The sequence below is a fragment of the Oryctolagus cuniculus genome, chromosome 13 (assembly GCF_964237555.1).
Source record: "Oryctolagus cuniculus chromosome 13, mOryCun1.1, whole genome shotgun sequence".
Classification (NCBI taxonomy): Eukaryota; Metazoa; Chordata; class Mammalia; order Lagomorpha; family Leporidae; genus Oryctolagus; species Oryctolagus cuniculus.
The window spans coordinates 90,211,176-90,230,259 of NC_091444.1; the positions used below are offsets into that span (position 1 = coordinate 90,211,176).

At 43.6% G+C, this 19,084-nt stretch overlaps 1 protein-coding gene across 9 annotated transcripts in view; it reads right to left on the minus strand.

Moving 5' to 3' along the window:
• NUP133 (nucleoporin 133) overlaps positions 1-19,084 on the minus strand; it is an 88,458-nt gene that overhangs the window by 17,378 nt on the left and 51,996 nt on the right. For 8 of the 9 annotated variants that reach the window (XR_011381648.1, XM_070055887.1, XM_070055885.1 and 5 more), the window contains 7 exons: positions 14,959-15,122; positions 13,374-13,468; positions 10,156-10,380; positions 4,535-4,657; positions 2,048-2,147; positions 1,284-1,535; positions 514-647 (listed from right to left, as the gene is read on the minus strand). Coding sequence is in view for 8 of the 9 variants with exons in the window: in XM_070055887.1 (XP_069911988.1) it covers positions 514-647; positions 1,284-1,535; positions 2,048-2,147; positions 4,535-4,657; positions 10,156-10,380; positions 13,374-13,468; positions 14,959-15,122 (1,093 nt within the window). In the remaining variant the exon portion in view is untranslated. The remainder of the gene's footprint in view (positions 1-513; positions 648-1,283; positions 1,536-2,047; positions 2,148-4,534; positions 4,658-10,155; positions 10,381-13,373; positions 13,469-14,958; positions 15,123-19,084) is intronic. The other variant, XM_070055882.1, reaches the window with a different exon arrangement.

The following is a 19,084-nucleotide window of genomic DNA, read 5'->3' on the forward strand; positions in this document are numbered from 1 at the left end:
AAGATCATCAATACAGTTTATCCCCTACATGGATGGTGGCCAATACAGTAACCATGGACTACATGTAGCTGTTGTTTAATTGTGATTAAAATTCAACATTCAGCTCCTCAGGCATACCCGCCACCTTTCAGTTGCTGGACAGGCACATGTGGCCACTGCCCCTCATTTTGGACAATGCATATAAACATCTCCAATATCACAGAAAGTTCTACAGAACAGTACTGAGGCTATAAGATTCCAGAAGGGGACATTCTTGGGTAGAATCCTATGTCAGATAGCCGCATGGTTTGGCAAGATAAATCTGAATTTGGAGAGATCCAAACCCCCAGTCAGTTTGCCCCACAGGCCATTTGCCAGATGTTGGGGGGTGGTGTGGAGGTTGGGCTGGAAAAGAAGACTAAAAAGTCTCACAGTGTTCAAGAGCTACTTCCACTACAGTGGGGAGATTCATGAAACTGGAACTAAAAGGAATGTACAAAAAAGCCCACTGCCCATGCACCCCACATCTTGCACCTGGTCAGCAAACTGGGTCATATAGCGCTGGAGTCTGGTCTGGTTGTCAGTCTGCTCACACATTTGCACCAAGATGTCAAAGTCACAGTACTTCTCTGCTAGAGAAGCAGCCCATGGGTACTGGCCTAGTGTGACTATGGAAATGAGAACAGATGGGGAAAAAAAAATCCCCGTTAGCAAAAACTTCAAATACAGAATAAAATGATTAATTGAATTTTTATTATTCTTATCACATGCCAACAATAATTAGTGGAACAGAAACCTTGCCAGTTACTGCCATGGCAATAGAAATATAAAGGTAAAAATTCAATCCACTGCTTTATCACTGCTTCTCTAAACACTACTCCTTCCTTCATGTACCAACAAAACAAGCCACCACTCCCAGCCTTAACAACAACATGTTATTTGCTCATACTATTTTATCTGTATCCCTCTAACAGCTCTTTATCAGGCTACTTTGCAAAGCAGTTATTCACATGGAAGTCTTAGATGCTAAGTTCCCTGAGGACATCCTCCACATGTTAACTTGTTTATTTTTAAATTGTTTCCAGAATCATCTATGGTACCAGACCTGGTAAATACTGAAAAAAAAGAAAAACTGAATGAATGAACAGAGAAAGCTGTATATGTTTTGTATTTACTCTACTTAAGTTTTTGGTTACAGTTGTGGTAACACTATTACACTGAATACATCATATTAACTATGTGATCCCTGCATGCATTCTGCACATTCAAAGACCCATTGCTCTGGCTAAATATTATGCACTTACGAAGAGGAGTTAAGAGATCTGATCTTTTCTGTAGGTATTCCACTTCCAGATTAGAGTATCTTTCTTGATCACTGGATTTCTCCAGAGACTTCAGCTGAGAAACATAACCATCCAGGAAGCAATCAATCAGTGCCACCAGCTGCTCTGTCACGACGTTTCGCAGGTTGCTGTCAGCCTGAGGATATACCATTTTCAGGACAATTCCATGCTGACGTATTATTACTGTTCGGATGCCAGCAGGACCACTTGTTGCTGTGAAATCATACAAAATAATTTGGTAAGTAGGCGCTCTATAGTGGTGCAGGAAGTCCAAATGCCTAAAACTTATTTCACCACTGCTAAAAACCAAAACAAATGGGTCTGCCTATGTCCTGCTTGGATTCCAGCCTCTCTATGGAGATTTCCTCAACAAAGCCAGGTAAACATGCTCCTTCCTCTCTCTGAAGTCCTTTACTGCTGCTCCATGTACTTTCATCTATGAAATCAACATTACAATACTGTCCACACTTCCAGGGCCAGGACCTGCTTCTATGAATGACTACATATGTTAAAACCTAATAGATGCATAATAAATCCCAGTTAAATAAGTAAATTATTGAGAGATCCATAAATAACTCAAGGGAATTAACAAGAACTGATCATTTTGAAGATGGCACTGATTTTTCATTTCACTTAAACACTTGCAGTACAGGAATTACATAGCTTCTGAAAATGATGGATCATCAGAAACGTTGTAAACAGCTATTAATAAATCAGCATATTACCTGTCCAAGGAACATATTCAGGTTCTTTTTCTAGTGCTTCTTCTCTCCTATACAAGGAATTTCTATTTTGGCGATAATGATTAGCAGCCTGCAACATATCCTGGAAGACAAATCAAATGTGTTATCACATGTGCAAAGTGATGGACCACAGCATTTCAGAGAATAATTTGAAACACCAAAGTCTGTTAAAAAAAAGTACCCTGCAAAAGACTGGAGGATTACTTTTGGAATTTTTCTGCTTTTGAAATTTGTTTTAATCCACAATTTAACTTTAATTTTGGAAAACTATAGAAACCTAAGTAGGAAAATCACTACTATAAAGTCTATTAGCGAGGGAAGAGATATACAATTTGGGACATGCTCAAGCTGACTTGCCCCAAATGGTAGATTTAGAAACATACCAGGGGACTCCAATTCAATCCCATCAAGGTGGCATGTACCAATGCCATCTCACTATTCCAAGTGATCAATTTCAGTTCACAATTGATCATAATGAAAGGACTAAGAGTCAAAGGGAGCACATAAACAAGTCTAGTACCTGCTAATACTAACCGACAGAATAAATAAAAGGGAGAGTGACCCAACATGGGAAGCGAGATACACAGCAGACTCATAGAATGGCGGATGTCCTAAACAGCACTCGGGCCTCAGAATCAGCCCTAAAGGCATTCGGCTCCAGCTGAAAAGCCCATGAGAGTATTTCAGGCATGGAAAGCAAAAAAACAAAAAACAAAAAAACAAAAAACAACCTAAATGAAAGATCTCTATAAGTGAGATCCCAGTGGAAAGAACAGGTCTTCGAGGCCGGCGCCGTGGCTCAATAGGCTAATCCTCCACCTTGCGGCGCCGGCACACCGGGTTCTAGTCCCGGTCGGGGCGCCGGATTCTGTCCCGGTTGCCCCTCTTCCAGGCCAGCTCTCTGCTATGGCCAGGGAGTGCAGTGGAGGATGGCCCAGGTGCTTGGGCCCTGCACCCCATGGGAGACCAGGAAAAGCACCTGGCTCCTGCCATCGGATCAGCGCGGTGCGCCGGCTGCAGCGGCGGCCATTGGAGGGTGAACCAACGGCAAAAGGAAGACCTTTCTCTCTCTCACTGTCCACCCTGCCTGTCAAAAAAAAAAAAAAAAAAAAAAAGAACAGGTCTTCAAAGAAGGAGGTACCTTTCTCTGAAGGGAGGAGAGAACCTCCACTTTGACTATGACCTTGTCTAAACAAGATAAGAGTCAGAGAACTCAAAAGGCTTCCATAGCCTTGGAAACTCATGACTGGAGCATAGGGAGATTACTGATGCTATAGACAGGAGTGTCAATTTGTAAAGTCAACAACAGGAGTCACGGTGCACTTACTCCTCATGTAGGATCTCTGTCCTTAATGTCTTAATGTGCTGTACATTGAGACTTAATGCTATAACGAATACTCAAACAGTATATTTCACTTTGTGTTTCTATGGGGGTGCAAACTGTTGAAATCTTTACTTAATGCATACTAAACTGATCTTCTGCTAAAAAAAAAAAAAAAAAAAAAAAGAAATTATCAATTCCCAACTTGACTCTCACTGGGATTAAACATGACAATAGGTCTGATCTGATTTCATCATCATTTAAAAAATCATCTATTATTTTTCACTTTATGTTTCTGTGTGGGAGCAAACTGTTGAAATCTTTACTTAATGTATGCTAAACTGATCTTCTGTATATAAAGAGAATTGAAAATGAATCTTGATGTGAATGGAAGGGGAGAGGGAGTGGGAAAGGGGAGGGTTGCGGGTGGGAGGGACGGTGTGGGGGGGAAGCCATTGTAATCCATAAGCTGTACTTTGGAAATTTATATTCATTAAATAAAAGTTAAAAAAAAAAAAGAAAAGAAAAAATATTAAACAAAAAAAAAATAAAAGAATGAAGCGTTAAAAAAAATAAAGTCTATTAGCTAAAATTAGATGGAATATTTTGATCAATAATATAAGCAAGTTTCTGAGTGGTCAAAAAATAGAAATTAGAGTTATTAGGTATGTTTGTATTGGTTGAAATATTTGTTGAAAAGTTTGCTGAAAGAACAAGACATAAATGCATGCAAAATGTGGCCTAGATGAAATCATTCTCTCTTGCAAACATTGCTCTTCCTTTAGTATTTTTGATCTTAGCCAAAGTCATCCTAATAGCCCAAGCTAGAAACCTCCACCACATTTAAATTGTAAAATTAAAAATAGAAATTAAAAAAAAAAATAGAAATGAAAGCTATTTAAGTATGTTAATACATGTATTAATTTTTACCAAGGAGAAATTCAGGTTTTATTAAGATCATATATGTGTCCATATATGCACACATAATATACACATTCAGTTAGCGACTGATACTTTTCATTTTAGAAACAGCAAATGGCTAGAACTTCATAAATTATTGATCATGCAGACTCTGAATATGGAAACCGCTTATTGTGTATCGAGACTCTGAGCTTTAATCTGCTGCAGTCTTGATGGTACTTTTATACCTTAAGAATATTATTCACGCTGATCACCACTTCAGCCCATTCGACAGAATCCAGTGCTGCGTCCTTCAAGACTTGCTCCTCGTGCTCCAGTAAACACTCGCAGATAGTATCTACTTGGGACACCTGAGGGGATAAACAGAAGCCAACACTTACAACAAAATTATGATGATGGGTCACAACTACAACCACTCACTGCGTTTCACTCATAACACCAATATACTGAGGTACTGGTGAAAATAAATTTTAAAATCAAGTTATAATCTCCCAACTTCTAAAAGTTAAGTGTTGGGGTCAGTGCTGTGGCGCAGCGGGTTAAAGCCCTGGCCTGAAGCACCTGCATCCCATATGGGCACCGGTTCTACTCCTGGCTGCTCCTCTTCCCTTTTTTTTTTTTTTTTTTTGACAGGCAGAGTGGACAGTGAGAGAGACAGACAGAGAGAAAGTTCTTCCTTTTACCGTTGGTTCACCCTCCAATGGCTGCCGTGGCCGGTGCACCGCGCTGATCTGAAGCCAGGAGCCAGGTGCTTCTCCTGGTCTCCCATGTGGGTGTAGGGCCCAAGGACTTGGGCCATCCTCCACTGCACTCCCGGGCCACAGCAGAGAGCTGGCCTGGAAGAGGGGCAACTGGGACAGAATCCGGTACCCCGACCAGGACTAGAACCTGGTGTGCCGGCACCACAGGTGAAGGATTAGCCTAGTGAGCAGCGGCGCCAGACCTGCTGCTCTTCCTATCTGGCTCTCTGCTATTATCTGGGATAGCAGTAGAAGATGGCCCAGGTCCTTGGGCCCCTGCATCTGCATGGGAGACCTGGAAAAAGCTTCTGGCTTTGGATTGGCACAGCTCAGGCTGTTGCAGCCATCTGGGGAGTGAACCAGCAGATGGAAGACCTCTCTATCTCTGCCCCCCTCTGTGGCTCTGTATTTCAAATAAATTAATTAAATCTTAAAAAAAAAAAAAAAAAAAAAAAAAAGAGTGCTCAAAAAACGAAATTAAGGGGCCGGCACTGTGGCTTAGTAGGTAAAGCCATTGCCTGCAATGCCGGCATCCTATGTAGGCGCCAGTTCAAGTGCTTCCCCTAACAAGCAGATATTTAAATTTAACTGAAATATCTGTTTATGATAGCTATTAGTGCTCAGTGTAACTTTCTATCACTTGATTACAAATGACATCATTTTATTAGGTAAGACCCCAAACTATTTACTGGATTACAACAATGACTCAAAATAAAACTTGCTAATTTTTCTTTTAAGAATTTCCTGCTTTTCCAGACATAACAGAAATGTTTGTACAATAACAATTAGCAGGGGCCGGCATTGTGGCATAGTGGGTAAAGCCACAGCCTGCAGTGCTGGCATCCATATGAACACGGGTTTGAGTCCCAGCTGCTCCACTTCTGATCCAGTTCTGTGCTATAGCCTGGGAAAGAAGTAGAGGATGGCTCAAGTGCTTGGGCCCCTGCAACTGTGTGGGAGACCCAGAAGAAGCTCTTGGCTCCTGGCTTCGAACTGGCCCATCTCTGGCCATTGCAGCCATCTGGGGAATGAACCAGCAGACAGAAGATTTCTCTCTGCCTCTGCCTTTCAAATAAATAAATCTTACAAAAAAAAATTAGTAAATAATGAACTATATGATTTCTTACTCTTCTATTTTTTGCCATTAACACATGAAGACAATATGGCAAAAATGTTATTATGAAAACTCTTGTTCGCAGTTTCAGTCCTACAGTTAAACTTTCCCCTTTATTTAATCCAAATAGCACTGCAGCAGGTGCTGCAATACCACCTGCAATACCAGCACCCCATGGGAACACTGGTTTGAGTCCCTGCTTCTCCACTTCCAATCCAGCCCCCTGCTAATGCACCTGGGAAAGCAGCAGCAGATGACTCAAGTGTTGCCACAGTCCCTCCAGCGGGAGACCAGGATGGAGTTCCAAGATCCTAACTTCAGGCTGGCCCAACCCTGGCTGTAGTAGCTATCTGGAAAGTGAATCAATGGATAAAAGATCTCTCTCTCTGTGTATAACTTTGCCTTTCAAATAAATAAATCTTTTTTTAAAAAGCTGATTTGTTGCCCCTCAAGGAGCTCACAAACTTGCTGAAAGAACAAGACATAAATGCGTACAAAATGTGGCCTAGATGAAATCATTCTCTCTTGCAAACATTGCTCTTCCTTTAGTATTTTTGATCTTAGCCAAAGTCAGCCCAAGCTAGAAACCTCCACCACATTTAATTTGTAAAAACTAAGCGCAAGAACTTTTTATATTGTTGACATAAAAAATATAATCAAAGTACAGAAGATATAAAAAGCCAGGAAATACAAAAGCAAATAAGACACCAAAACATTTGCTAGATTTTATCACATGTGTATTTAGTGGTTTTAAATACAGTTAGACCCTGCTTTTATTTTATTTATTTTTATTTTTTGACAGGCAGAGTTAGACAGTGAGAGAGACAGAGAAGGGTCTTCCTTTGTTGGTTCACCCCCCCCCCCCCCCCCCGAAATGGCTGCTACAGCCAGTGCACTGCACCGATCTGAAGCCAGAAGCCAGGCACTTCCTCCTGGTCTCCCATGCGGGTGAGCACTTGGGCCATCCTCCACTGCCTTCCCAGGCCACAGCAGAGAGCTGGACTGGAAGAGGAACAACCAGGACAGAATCCGGCGCCCCAGCCAGGACTAGAACCCGGGGTGCCGGCGCTGCAGGCGGAGGATTAGCCAAGTGAGCTGCGGCGCTGGCCTAGACCTGCTTTTATAAAGCCTTAGGAAGTACAAGCTCACTTCCCAAACTAGACATGAGAGTCACAGTACAGACTGTACCCTCAGCTGATTCTGTATTACTTTACAGTTGTGTACCATATGGTTTAGTCAGCGATAAACATTTATGATGATTGCCCCATAATCTGACAATGCCTGGTGACACTGTAGTTTCTCAGTTTGTGTCAGTATTCTATGATGTTTATACAACAATGAAATTATCTAACAAAAGATTTCTCAGAACACGTCCCCACTTTCAAGTGATGTAAAACTGTACTTTATATCAGGGCTGCCAAATAAAAGTATCTCCCTACATAGCCCACCAATCACAAATTGATTTGAGTTAACTAGTTTTTCCTAAAATGCTAATTCCCTTTAGAAATATAATTTTCTGGGGCCGGTGTTGTGGTGTAGCAAGTAAAGCCACCCCTGTGACACTGGTAACCTATATGGGCACTGGTTTGGGCCCAGGCTGCTCCACTTCAGATCCAGTTCCCTGCTGTTGGCCTAAGAAAAGCAACAGAAAAAAAAAAAAAAATGGCCCAACTAAGGAGGCCCTGCTAACCTCGTGGGAGACCGGGATGAAACTGCTGGCTCCTGCCTCTGGCCTGGCTCAGCCCTGGCCATCATGGCCATCTAGGGAGTGAACCAGCAGATGAAGATGTCTCTATCTCTCCATCTTTCTCTGTAACTCTGCATTTCAAATAAACATATAAATAAACCTTTTTTTTTTTTTAATGTAATTTGCCACCTAGACAATGTGGAGAAGCAGACAGGTAAAAAAGGTCCTTTTGTTGTATGCATGTTCTCTTTTTCTGGCACTGTGGTTATGCCATGTGGGAGGACCTGGAGAGCTACTCCCAAAGGAAACTGAAAACTAGAAGCTTCAAGAGATGTGAAGACAAATGATGATGTGAGGAGTTCTACATGTCAGCATTTTTTTTATCGGGAGCATTCTTGGGCAAACTCAATCAGATGTTCAGTTATGCTGCATGATATTCCTAAAGCATCACTGCACTACTCATGAATTACATATCCAACAGATCATTTCCAGACCCTTTCTTTCTGTTCTGTTAACTGGTAAGTGTACATACACTGCATTAACTATTTCGCTTTGTCCTTGGATACAAATGCAGAAAAAGGAGCTACATAGACTCTTGCTGAGTTCTTTCAAACCATGTCATTAATAATTTTTTAAAAAAACTTTGTTTTTACTATGAAAAATTATTTATGATAAAGCCCACAAGGGATCACTGTTCCTAAATCTGTATATATGGCACACATGAAATCTGTACACTGTCAATAAAATTTTAAAAAAGTGACACAAAAAAATTGTAATAATTGTTAGATCACAAGATTTGAGGTGAGCTTGCTTACTTTCTTACTGATTTCTGGCATATTTCCTAGCTGAAAAATAAAAGAGCCAGCGCCGCAGCTCAATAGGCTAACCGGTTCTAGTCCCAGTCGGGGCGCCAGATTCTGTCCCGGTTGCCCCTCTTCCAGTCTAGCTCTCTGCTGTGGCCCAGGAGTGCAGTGAAGGATGGCCCAAGTCCTTGGGCCCTGCACCAGCATGGGAGACCAGAAGGAAGCACCTGGCTCCTGGCTTCGGATCGGCGCAGTGTGCCGGCCGCAGCGGCCATTGGGGGGGTGAACCAATGGCAAAGAAAGACCTTTCTCTCTGTCTCTCTATCTCTCTCTAACTCTGCCTGTAAAAAAAAAAAAAAAAAAAAAAAAAGAAAAGTTATAGTACATCCAACATCAAGGGAAAAAAAATAGACCTACTGGCATAGGGTGCATGCTATTAGAATATAGCAAGACCATAGAAGGAAGGAAACAAATTTGAAATAAATAGAAATTCTCAAATGTACAAGAAATTCCAAATTTCAGAGTTGAAGAAAGAGCTGACATTGTTTCTATAATGAGATAATGCCACAAAGGGTGAAGGGGCTCTCCTAGTTAAGGACCGTACACTTCAGACACAATCTATCTACAAAATGTCTAAACAAGAAGTGGCACTCTGCTCAGAACCAGGGTCTGTGGCCTCAGCTGAGATAACTGGGCTCCCTGTGTCTTAATAGCACATCTGTAAAGGCAAAGAGTGCACTCTACCCTGCAGCCTCACCAGGCTGTGGAGCACTGGCCCAGGCAGAAGACCTGAGTGAAATCTGAAATTCAGTTGCTGAAAGCTGGCTAGCATCTTCACTGTTTTTTCCCTTCTAAATTTACTGCAGACTTTTTTCCCGTTGTAACTGGAATCAGATTTTCAAAGTGAGGTGTATCAGGATTCTGGGTGGAAGGTGGGGAAAGAGTTCAGTGAAGGGACAGTTTACAATGGAGTAGGCAGAATTAAGGAAGGATCAGAGAGCAACACAGGGCTCCATCATCACCCCTGTTACACTGAGGCCTCAGGGGGCAGTTACTAGTGGTGCAGAGACAGCAGCCAGCTAGGAGCTGTGGATGCACGTGAGCGAGGAACTAGAATAACTACTCTGATCTCTGGCCATCTGCTGGCACCTCACATTTGTCTAACCTAGCAGGGAGCAGAAGGCAGGGGTGCACTTGGAAAAAAACTACGGGGCCAGTGCTGTGGCATAGTGGTGAAGCCGCTGCCTGCAGTGCCGGCATCCCTTATGGGCACTGGTTTGAGTCCCAGCTGCTCCACTTCCGACCCAGCTCTCTGCTATGGCCTGGAGAGCAGCAAGCCGTGTGGGAGACCTGGAAGAAGGGCCCAGCCCCGGCCATTGTGACCAACTTGGGAGTGAACCAGCAGATGGAACACCTCTTTCTCCCTCTCTCTCTCTGTAACTCTGCCTTTCAAATAAATGAATAAATCTTTGAAACCATGTGAAGGGTAAAGGACCCATCTTACCTCTCTAAAGAAGATGTCGGCAGGAGTCAGGCTGGATGGAATCTCACGCTCCCTCTTGTTCAAAGCAAGGGAGATGGCTGTGTTCACGAGGTTGGAAAGGCGAGAGTGGTGGTTCTTGAGAACAATGGCAGCGGACAGCTTTTCAGCATGCTCACAAAGCAACAGTCGCGTGGCCATTGGCATCCCTCTCACTGGATAAGTGCGCAGACGTCCAAATAAGCCAACCTGGCAACAGACAAACTCATCTTCTCAGAAAGCATTACAGTCACACACCGAAGCTGACAGCATTAGAGTAACATACAAAAGGGTATTTCCACCAGATGCAGGCCAGCATTCAAATCACAACAGACACAGACACACACACACACAGTCTGTCTCTTTCTCTCTAAATATAGTTCAACTGCTCTTTTCTGTCTACACCAATAAATTTTTTCAAGACCTTTGGGAGCTGGAAACTTAGCAACCCATATGACTGCCGGTTTAAGTCCTGGCTGCTCTACTTCCAATCCAGCTCCCTGCTAATATGCCTTGGAAAGCATGACCCTAGTGCTCCCCTACACAGGAAAATCAGATGGAGTTCCAGGCTCCTGGCTACAGCCTGGTCCAGTCCTGACTGTTGTAGCCATTTGGGGAAGGAACCAGCAGATGGAACATCTCTTGCTCTAATTTTGTCTTTCAAATAAATAAATCTTAGAAAAAAATTAACGCAGAATGTGAAATCAAAAACAATCAAGTTGGGGCCGGCACTGTGGTGCAGCGGGTTAACGCCCTGGCCTGAAGTGCCAGCATCCCATATGGGCACAGGTTCGAGACCTGGCTGCTCTACTTCCTGTCCAGCTCTCTGCTATGGCCTGGGAAAACAATAGAAGATGGCCCAGGTTCCTGGGCCCCTGCACCCGCATGGGAGACCCGGAAGAAGCTCCTGGCTCCTGGTTTCAGATCGGCACAGCTCCAGCATTGCGGCCAATTGGGGAGTAAACCATCGGATGGATGACCCCTCTCTCTCTCTCTGCCTGTTCTCTCTCTCTGTGTCACTCTTTCAAGTAAAATAAATAAATCTTTAAAAATAAAAATAATCAAATCATCTCTGAAATCTTCTAGAATTGTACCAGAAAGGTAGCCACCAGGTGTTGTGTTATAGCAGGTGGAGCTGTTGCCTGAAACACCGTCATCCCATATGGGTACCAGTTGGAGTCCTAGCTGCTCTACTTCCAATCCAGCTCACTGCTAGTGTACCTGGGAAAGCAGTAGATGGTCCAGGTCCTTGGGCCCCTGCACCCGCGAGGGAGACCTGGAAGAAGTTCCTGACTTCAGACTGACCAAGCTCTGGCAGTTGTAGAAATTTGGGGATTGAAACAGAGAATGGAAGACACCTTTCTCTCTGTCTCTTTCTCTCTCTGTAAATTCTGCCTTTCAAATAAATAAATAAATCTTAAAAAAAAAAAAAAAGTAGCTACTATCCATACTAGCTATTTAAGTTAGTTTATGTTTAAATCAAATAAATTTTTAGTTCTTCAGTAGCTCTATCCACAAATAAAAGACTCAGTAGCCACATGTGGCTGGTAGCTACTACCATACTAGACAACACAGATACAGAACATTCAGAAAGTTCCAGACTGGGGAGTCCTTAACATAGAGGCATTCCTGGACTTGGAAAAAATAAGCCAAAATGGAAATAAAGAGGAGGGAATTTGGTGTAAAGACTTTGCTTGGGATGCCCACACTCTATATCAGAATTCCTGGCTCAAGTCCCGGTCCTGCTCCTGATTCTAGCACTGTGGGAAGCAGCAGGCAAAGGCTCAAATGGTTGGCCTATATCACCCACTCAGGAGACCCAGATGAAGTTCCAGGCTCCTGGTTTTAGCCTGGCCCAGCTCCAGCTGCTATGGGAATTTGGACAGTGAACCAGCAGATAAGAGCTACCTCCATGTCTGTCTCTCTTGCCCTTTTAAATAGATAAATAATATAAATTTTCAAAAATATTTATTTATTTATTTGAAAGATAAAGTTACAGAGAAGCAGAGACAAAGAGAGAAGTCTTCCGTCTGTTGGTTCACTCTCAAATGGCTGCAACAGCTGGAACTGCGCCAATCTGAACCCAGGAGCCAGGAGCTTCTTCTGGGTCTCCCACGGGGATGCAGGGGCCCAAGCACTTGCACCGTCGTCTACTGCTGAGAGCTGCACTGGAAGAGGGGCAGCCGGGACTAGAACTGGCGCTCATATGGGATGCTGGCTCCAATAATATAAAATTTTAAAAGGATTAAACTCCTTCATTTGCATCTGATATATGCCTAGAAACCATTACTGATTATAAACAAAAAAAGTATGAAAATGGGGATACTTCTTTTCAAAGAAAAATACTTTTAATGAGGATTTGATTCTGATACTTAAATATTTTAAATCCACATAAGAATTTATCACTGTCTTAATATATTAATATCACTTAATCTAATACTATATTCCTAATAATATAAAATCAACTATGACAATCTAAGGTTTTACACAAAAGTACACCAAATTCCGAATGAAATCTTGTTTTTAAAAGAACTGGACTACGGCCGGCGCCGCGGCTCAGTAGGCTAATACTCCGCCTTGCGGCGCCAGCACACCCGGGTTCTAGTCCCGGTCAGGGCACCAGATTCTGTCTCGGTTGCCCCTCTTCCAGTCCAGCTCTCTGCTATGGCCCGGGAGTGCAGTGGAGGATGGCCCAAGTGCTTGGGCCCTGCATCCCATGGGAGACCAGGATAAGCACCTGGCTCCTGGCTTCGGATCAGCGCGGTGCGCTGGCCGCGGCACACCGACCGCAGCGGCCATTGGAGGGTGAACCAACGGCAAAGGAAGACCTTTCTCTCTGTCTGTCTCTCTCTCTGTCCACTCTGCCTGTAAAAAATAAATAAAAAGAGACCTTGACTTAAAATACTGTTACCAAAAAAAAAAAAAAAAAAAAAGCTGAAAAGAACATTTCCCCTCAAATACACTATTTTTCTTCTTTTTATTTAATCTTCAATGCAGCCTTTATAGTTAGAGCAATAGGCCTCCAAACAGCCCTAGAATACTTTACTTTTAAGTCAGCACAGAAAACACATCACATCCCACATAAAAAAAAAATCTCCTCGGTACAGAGAGGGGGTATTTCCTGTTACACTGAAGAGAGCTGACAATGTAGAGCACAGACATCAAGAGTCCCCACCTCCCTGTGCAGCAGCCTGGACCCTTACTTGATGAATAAAGTCCATAAGGAAAGAATGGGCTTTCATCTTATCTTCCAGCTGGTGAAGAATAATCAGTGATGTGTTGCTGAACCCAGGTGCTTCTGCAAAAACAGAGTAACAAAACTGAAACCTCCAGCAGACTGGTCTTAGGATAGTGACAGCTACTAAAATGAAACCTAACACAGGGCAGGTGACTGGCCCAAACAAGGCTCAGCCCTTCAGGCTTGCTGGTCTGGCTGAAAAGCCTGTGAGAGCATTTCAGGTACGGAAAACCACGACAATGCGGCAAAAAAATATTCTACATGAAGGATCTCTGTGAGACCCCAACAGAAAGAAGTGGCCATCAAAGAAGGATGCACTTTTCTCTGAAGGAAGGAGACAACTTTCACTTTGCTGATGGCCTTGTCTAAATGCTGACGGAGATTGTGGATTCAAAAGGCTTCCATAGCCTAAGCAGCTCATGTCAAGAGCCTCAGGTGGTCGCTGACATCATACATAAGAGTGTTAATTGTTAAAGGAACAACAGGAGTCACTGGGCACTAACTCTCCATGCAGGACCTCTGTCCTCAATGAGTTATATTATGAGAATTAAATGTGATACTTGTTCCCAGTTTGTGTGTGTGCGCATGTGTGCAAATTGTTGAAATCTTTACTTACTATAGAGTTGGTCTTCTGTGTACAAAGTTAACTGAAAATGAACCTTAATGGAGAATGGGACTGGGAAGGGGAGAGGAAGGAGGGGTCGGGGTCAGGGTCGGAGTATGGGTGGGAGGGTGGGTATGGCCTAAATGGCCACAATGGCCAGGGTGGGGCCAGGCTGAAGTCAGCAACTTCTTCTGTGTCTCCCAGATGGGAGCCTAAGCACATGGGCAACTTGTGGCGCTTTCCCAGGTGCAACAGCAAGGAGCTGGATTGGAAGTGTAGCAGCCAGGACTCAAACCTGTAGCCATATGGAATGCTGGCATTGCAGGTAGCAGCTTAACCTGCTATGCCACTACACCAACCCCACCAACTTCCTTTTAGAAATAAAAATCTTGAGAAAGCTCAGTAATATGCCTCAGATAGAATATAAGGATTTGCTCCAATGTTTCCTCATAGTCTATAATCTAGGTCTGTTCTGAGGCCTTTTCAAAATCTTTACAAGAAAGATTAAAAAATACTGAATTGGAAACTGGCACTGTGGTGTAATACATTAAGCCTAAACCTGCAGTGCTGGCATCCCATATGGGCAATGGTTTATGTCTGGGCTGCTCCTCTTCCAATCCAGCTTTCTGCTTACAGCCTGGGAAAGCAATGGAAGATGGCCCAAGTGCTTGGGCCCCTGCAGCCATGTGGGAGATCCAGAGGAAGCTCCTGGCTCCTGGCTTTAGATCAGCTCAGCTCCAGCCGTTGTGCCCATTTGGGGTGTAAAGCAGCTTATGGAACACCTATCTGTCTGTAACTCCATCTCTTAAATAAATAAACACATCTTAAAAAAAAAAACTGAACTGCCATTAACTTGAGACATTTTAAAATGTGCTTTGAGAGACACTTTTAATACAGATATTACATATTATAAATTTCTTTTTATACAAATACAGAATATCCTTACCTTCTGGGACAGATTCAGCCCATCGTGGGTCAGAAGCTGGATAGTCATCCATCAGGTCTACGCTGATTTGGGTAACAGCCTTGTCTAGTTCACAATCAGAACCCAGATCAGCGCGAGAGGAAAACAGCTCATCAACCATCATCTGAGCATGACCGAAATCTTTTCTGAAATAGAATTGGAAAACAAAAATATTAAGGGTGATAAAACATTTTAAAAACTAACTATGAGGGGAGGCTTTGGGGTGCAGCAGGTTAAGCTGCTCTGCTAGTTCAAGTCTCAGCTACTCTGCTTCCCATCCAGCTCCGATAAGGCTCCTGAGTAACAGCAGGTCATAGCTCAAGTACTTGCGTCCCTGCCACCCATGTGGGATCTCAGATGGAGTTTCTGGCTTCCTGCTTTGGCCTGGCTCAGCCCAGCCCTTGCAGAAAGTGAATTTGGGGAGTGAACCAGTGGATGGAAGATGTCTCGCTATCACCCTGCCTTTCAAATAAATAAATAAATCTCTTAAACAAAAGACACTAACCACAGAAAATTGTGAAATTAAAGTCCCATGTATACATCTTAGCCTGAAGTGTTTTTATTCAAACTTTTTAATTAAAAGCGAGAAAAATATTATGTATCTACTGATTTAATAAATATATACAGAATACTTATAGCTAAAGACTGCACACAGAATGATAAACAAGATTTTAAGAAACAGACCTAAGAAACAGATGTCAGAAAATTAAAGAAGCGATGACAAGTATTGTGACAGGAAAAGAATAGAGGACTATGGAGCACAGCAATGTATCAGAGGGGCAAGACCTGCTGGAGGAAGAGACAGTCAATCCAAGCCCTGATGGCTAAGAAGTTAAACGAGTTGCAGAGAATATAGGGAGGGGGTATGCAGATGCACACAGAGCGTATTTCCATGTCTAATAGCAAGTAAGCTTGATCTCTAGAGAGACCTGAAGCCAATGGATAGGATGAGATTCTACAAGCAGAGAAGTATATGGAAAGAGTTTCCAGAACAACCAAGTAAAGGACAAGTGAGCCCTTAAAAGAAGCAGACTCTTCTAAACTGGTCAGACGTCAGAGTACTACCAGGTGTCAATAAATCAAAGGCAGATTAAACACAGTTCCCATGAAAGAATGAGATAAATTCAGGGGCTGATGCTGTGGCACAGTGGGTTAATGCACTGGCCTAAAGCACCAGCATCCCACATGGGCGCCGGTTCAAGACCCGGCTGCTCCACTTCCGATCCAGATCTCTGCTATGGCCTGGAAAAGCAGTAGAGGATGGCCCAAGTCTTTGGGCCCCTGCACCCACATGGGAGACCTGGAAGAAGCTCCTGATTCCTGGCTTCAGATCGGCGCGGCTCTGGCCATTGCAGCCAATTGGGGAGTGAACGATCTGAAGGAGGACCTCTCTCTCTCTCTGTGTATAACTCTGACTTTGGATTAAATAAATAAATCTTCAAAGAAAAAATAAATGAGATAAATCAGAAGGGCTGGATTATAAAGCCAGAGTAGACAAAGCCTTGTAAACTATATTATGGAGTTTGAACTTAATCATACAGACAACAGAAAGGAACCAAGGTGTCATGATCCCTTCTAGTTTTCTAGAAGATTGTGTTCACTGTGATACAGAGAGGTGACTAAATGGTTATCAGACAAATGCAGTCTTAATTAGAAATAAGGCCTTTGTAAATGTAGTTAAGGATTAGGACGGGCCCTAAATCCAATAACTGGTGCCCTTAGACAACATGAAGACAGCTACGGTGGGCAGAGGCCAAGTGACAATGGAGACAGAAACTGGAGTGATTCATCTACAATGCACAGAATGGGAAAGACCAGCACCAACCACCAGCAGCTAGCAGAGGGGCAAGGAAGGGTTCTTCGCCAGAGCCATTCATCTATTCCAACTCCTACCCCACTCAACATTGAGCAAAGGAAGAAACAGAATGCCAGAAATGTTCAGCGATTTGTTCACAGTCTCACTCAGCTCAAAAGTGAGGGGTAGAACAGTGGCTGCATTCAATTTCCTGAGTGTTCAATCATATATGACTCTATCACATCTCATAAAGACTGTTTCAGAATACATGGCACATAGATAACATATCTAGGTCAACTCAAATCTGAATTCATCTCCCTTGAATGCTTTCTCACTGTGGGCTCAGCCCTTCAACTTGCTCTGACCAACTGCACACTAACAAATGTCACCCAAGCAGAGACCCAAGGGTACCTGTGCACTGAGGCTTGCTCCTGTGCCACTTCTAAACTCTGTGTTATGTAAACAAGCCCAAGGTACATGGCTGTTTTCTAGATGCTATAAGTTCAGGGAGTTCTTATCTAGCTTCTCTGATCTCTGTGCTATAGGAGGCTAAGTCATTTGCTATGAGGAAGGCAGAAAAGAAATGAGAAGTTGGAAGTGATTAGAAAAGGGCTAAGGGGCCAGCACTGTGGCAGTCGGTTGAGCCTCTGCCTGTGGCGCTGGCATCCCATGTGGGTGCTGGGTTGAGTGTCAGCTGCTCCTCTTCTGATCCAGCTCTGCCATGGCCTGGGAAAGCAGCAGAAGATGGCTCAAAGTACTGAGGCCCCTGCACTCACATGAGAGACCCAGAATAAGCTCCTGGATCCTGACTTCTGATAGGCCCATTTCCAGCCATTGCAGCCATCTTGGGAGTAAACTAGAAGATGGAAGACCTCTCTGCCTCTGCCTCTCAAATAAATAACCTTAAAAAAAAAAAAAAAAAAAAAAAAAGGAAGAAAAGAAAAAGGGCTGAAATGACTTTTTGGTTGAAAAGGAGACAAACTGACTAGAGAAATGCACAAAACCTGCCTGGAAGTGAAAGTGCAGATGGAAGCTGGACACCTAATTACACTATAGGTTATGGGACCACAAGGGTTAACTGTGGGGAGCAACTCGGACTAGACTAAGTTACTGGAATTAAGACTTATTCTATGCATCTGCTCTCCCACAATATGGCGCTGGGAGAGAAGAAAACAGCTTCTACACAGCTGCCTCCAGTTCAGCCAATAAACTGTAGGACTTGCTCCTGATTGGAGGAGAGCAGCGTGCTCGGCGTGTGGGCAGCCGAGTTGGGATTGGCAGAGGAGGACTATAAAGGAGGAGAGAGACGGCATGCACCAGGAACATCTAAGGGGAACATCTAAGGGGAACACCTGTGCAGCCCCCAAGAGAGCCGGCCGGCGGTGTGCCGCTCCCCTGCGGAAGTGGGGAATGTGGCCAGGGGGAACTGCCCTTCCACGGAGGTGGAAGGGACAGTAGCCAACCCGGGAAGAACCAGCAGCAAACCCGGGGAGGGCCGAGCAGACGAAAGAACAGCGCAGGATCCTGTGTCGTTCCTCCACGAAGAGGGGGAGCGACATAATGGTGCCGTGTGACTCGGATATGAAGCCTAGCCAGGGTTTAGTGTCGTTCCTCCGTGAAGAGGGGGAGTGACAGTTAACTATGGCACAGATCTAATCAATAATTTCAGAACGTTTCCTAGCACTGTCACGAACAAAAGATTTTGTATTGATATTTTTTTTGAGCTAAATAAAGTGAAACCAAAGAATACAAAGTTAATATTAAAAAAAAATCCTATGAGGGGCTGGCACTGTGGCACAACGGGTTAAAGCCCTAGCCTGCAGTGCCGGCATCCCATATGGTCGCCAATTCCAAGTCCCAGCTGCTCCACTTCCAATCCAACCCCCTGCTAATGAGCCTGGGAAAGCAGTGGAGAATGGCCCAAGTTCTTGGGCCCCTGCACCCATGTGGGAGACTCAGAAGAAGCTCCTGGCTTTGGCATAGCTCAGCTCAGCAGCTCTTGATCAGCTCAGCAGCCATTTGGGGAGTGAAAAAGTGGATGGAAGACCTCTCTCTGTCTCTACTTCTCCCTGTAACTTTGTCTTTCATATAATAAAATAAATCTTTAGAAAACAAAAACAAACAAAAACCCAATCCTATGGAACAGTAAAATCACCTCAGCAGAAAATATGAATAACAATCCAAAGTGCTACTTTACCACTGGTAAAGTATGAAGATAATTTTGGTTTTCCCAAGTTAGCAGGAAGGGTGCTATTGGCATCTAGGGATGCTGCTAGACAGACGACAGGACAGCAACCACAACAAAAAGCCGTC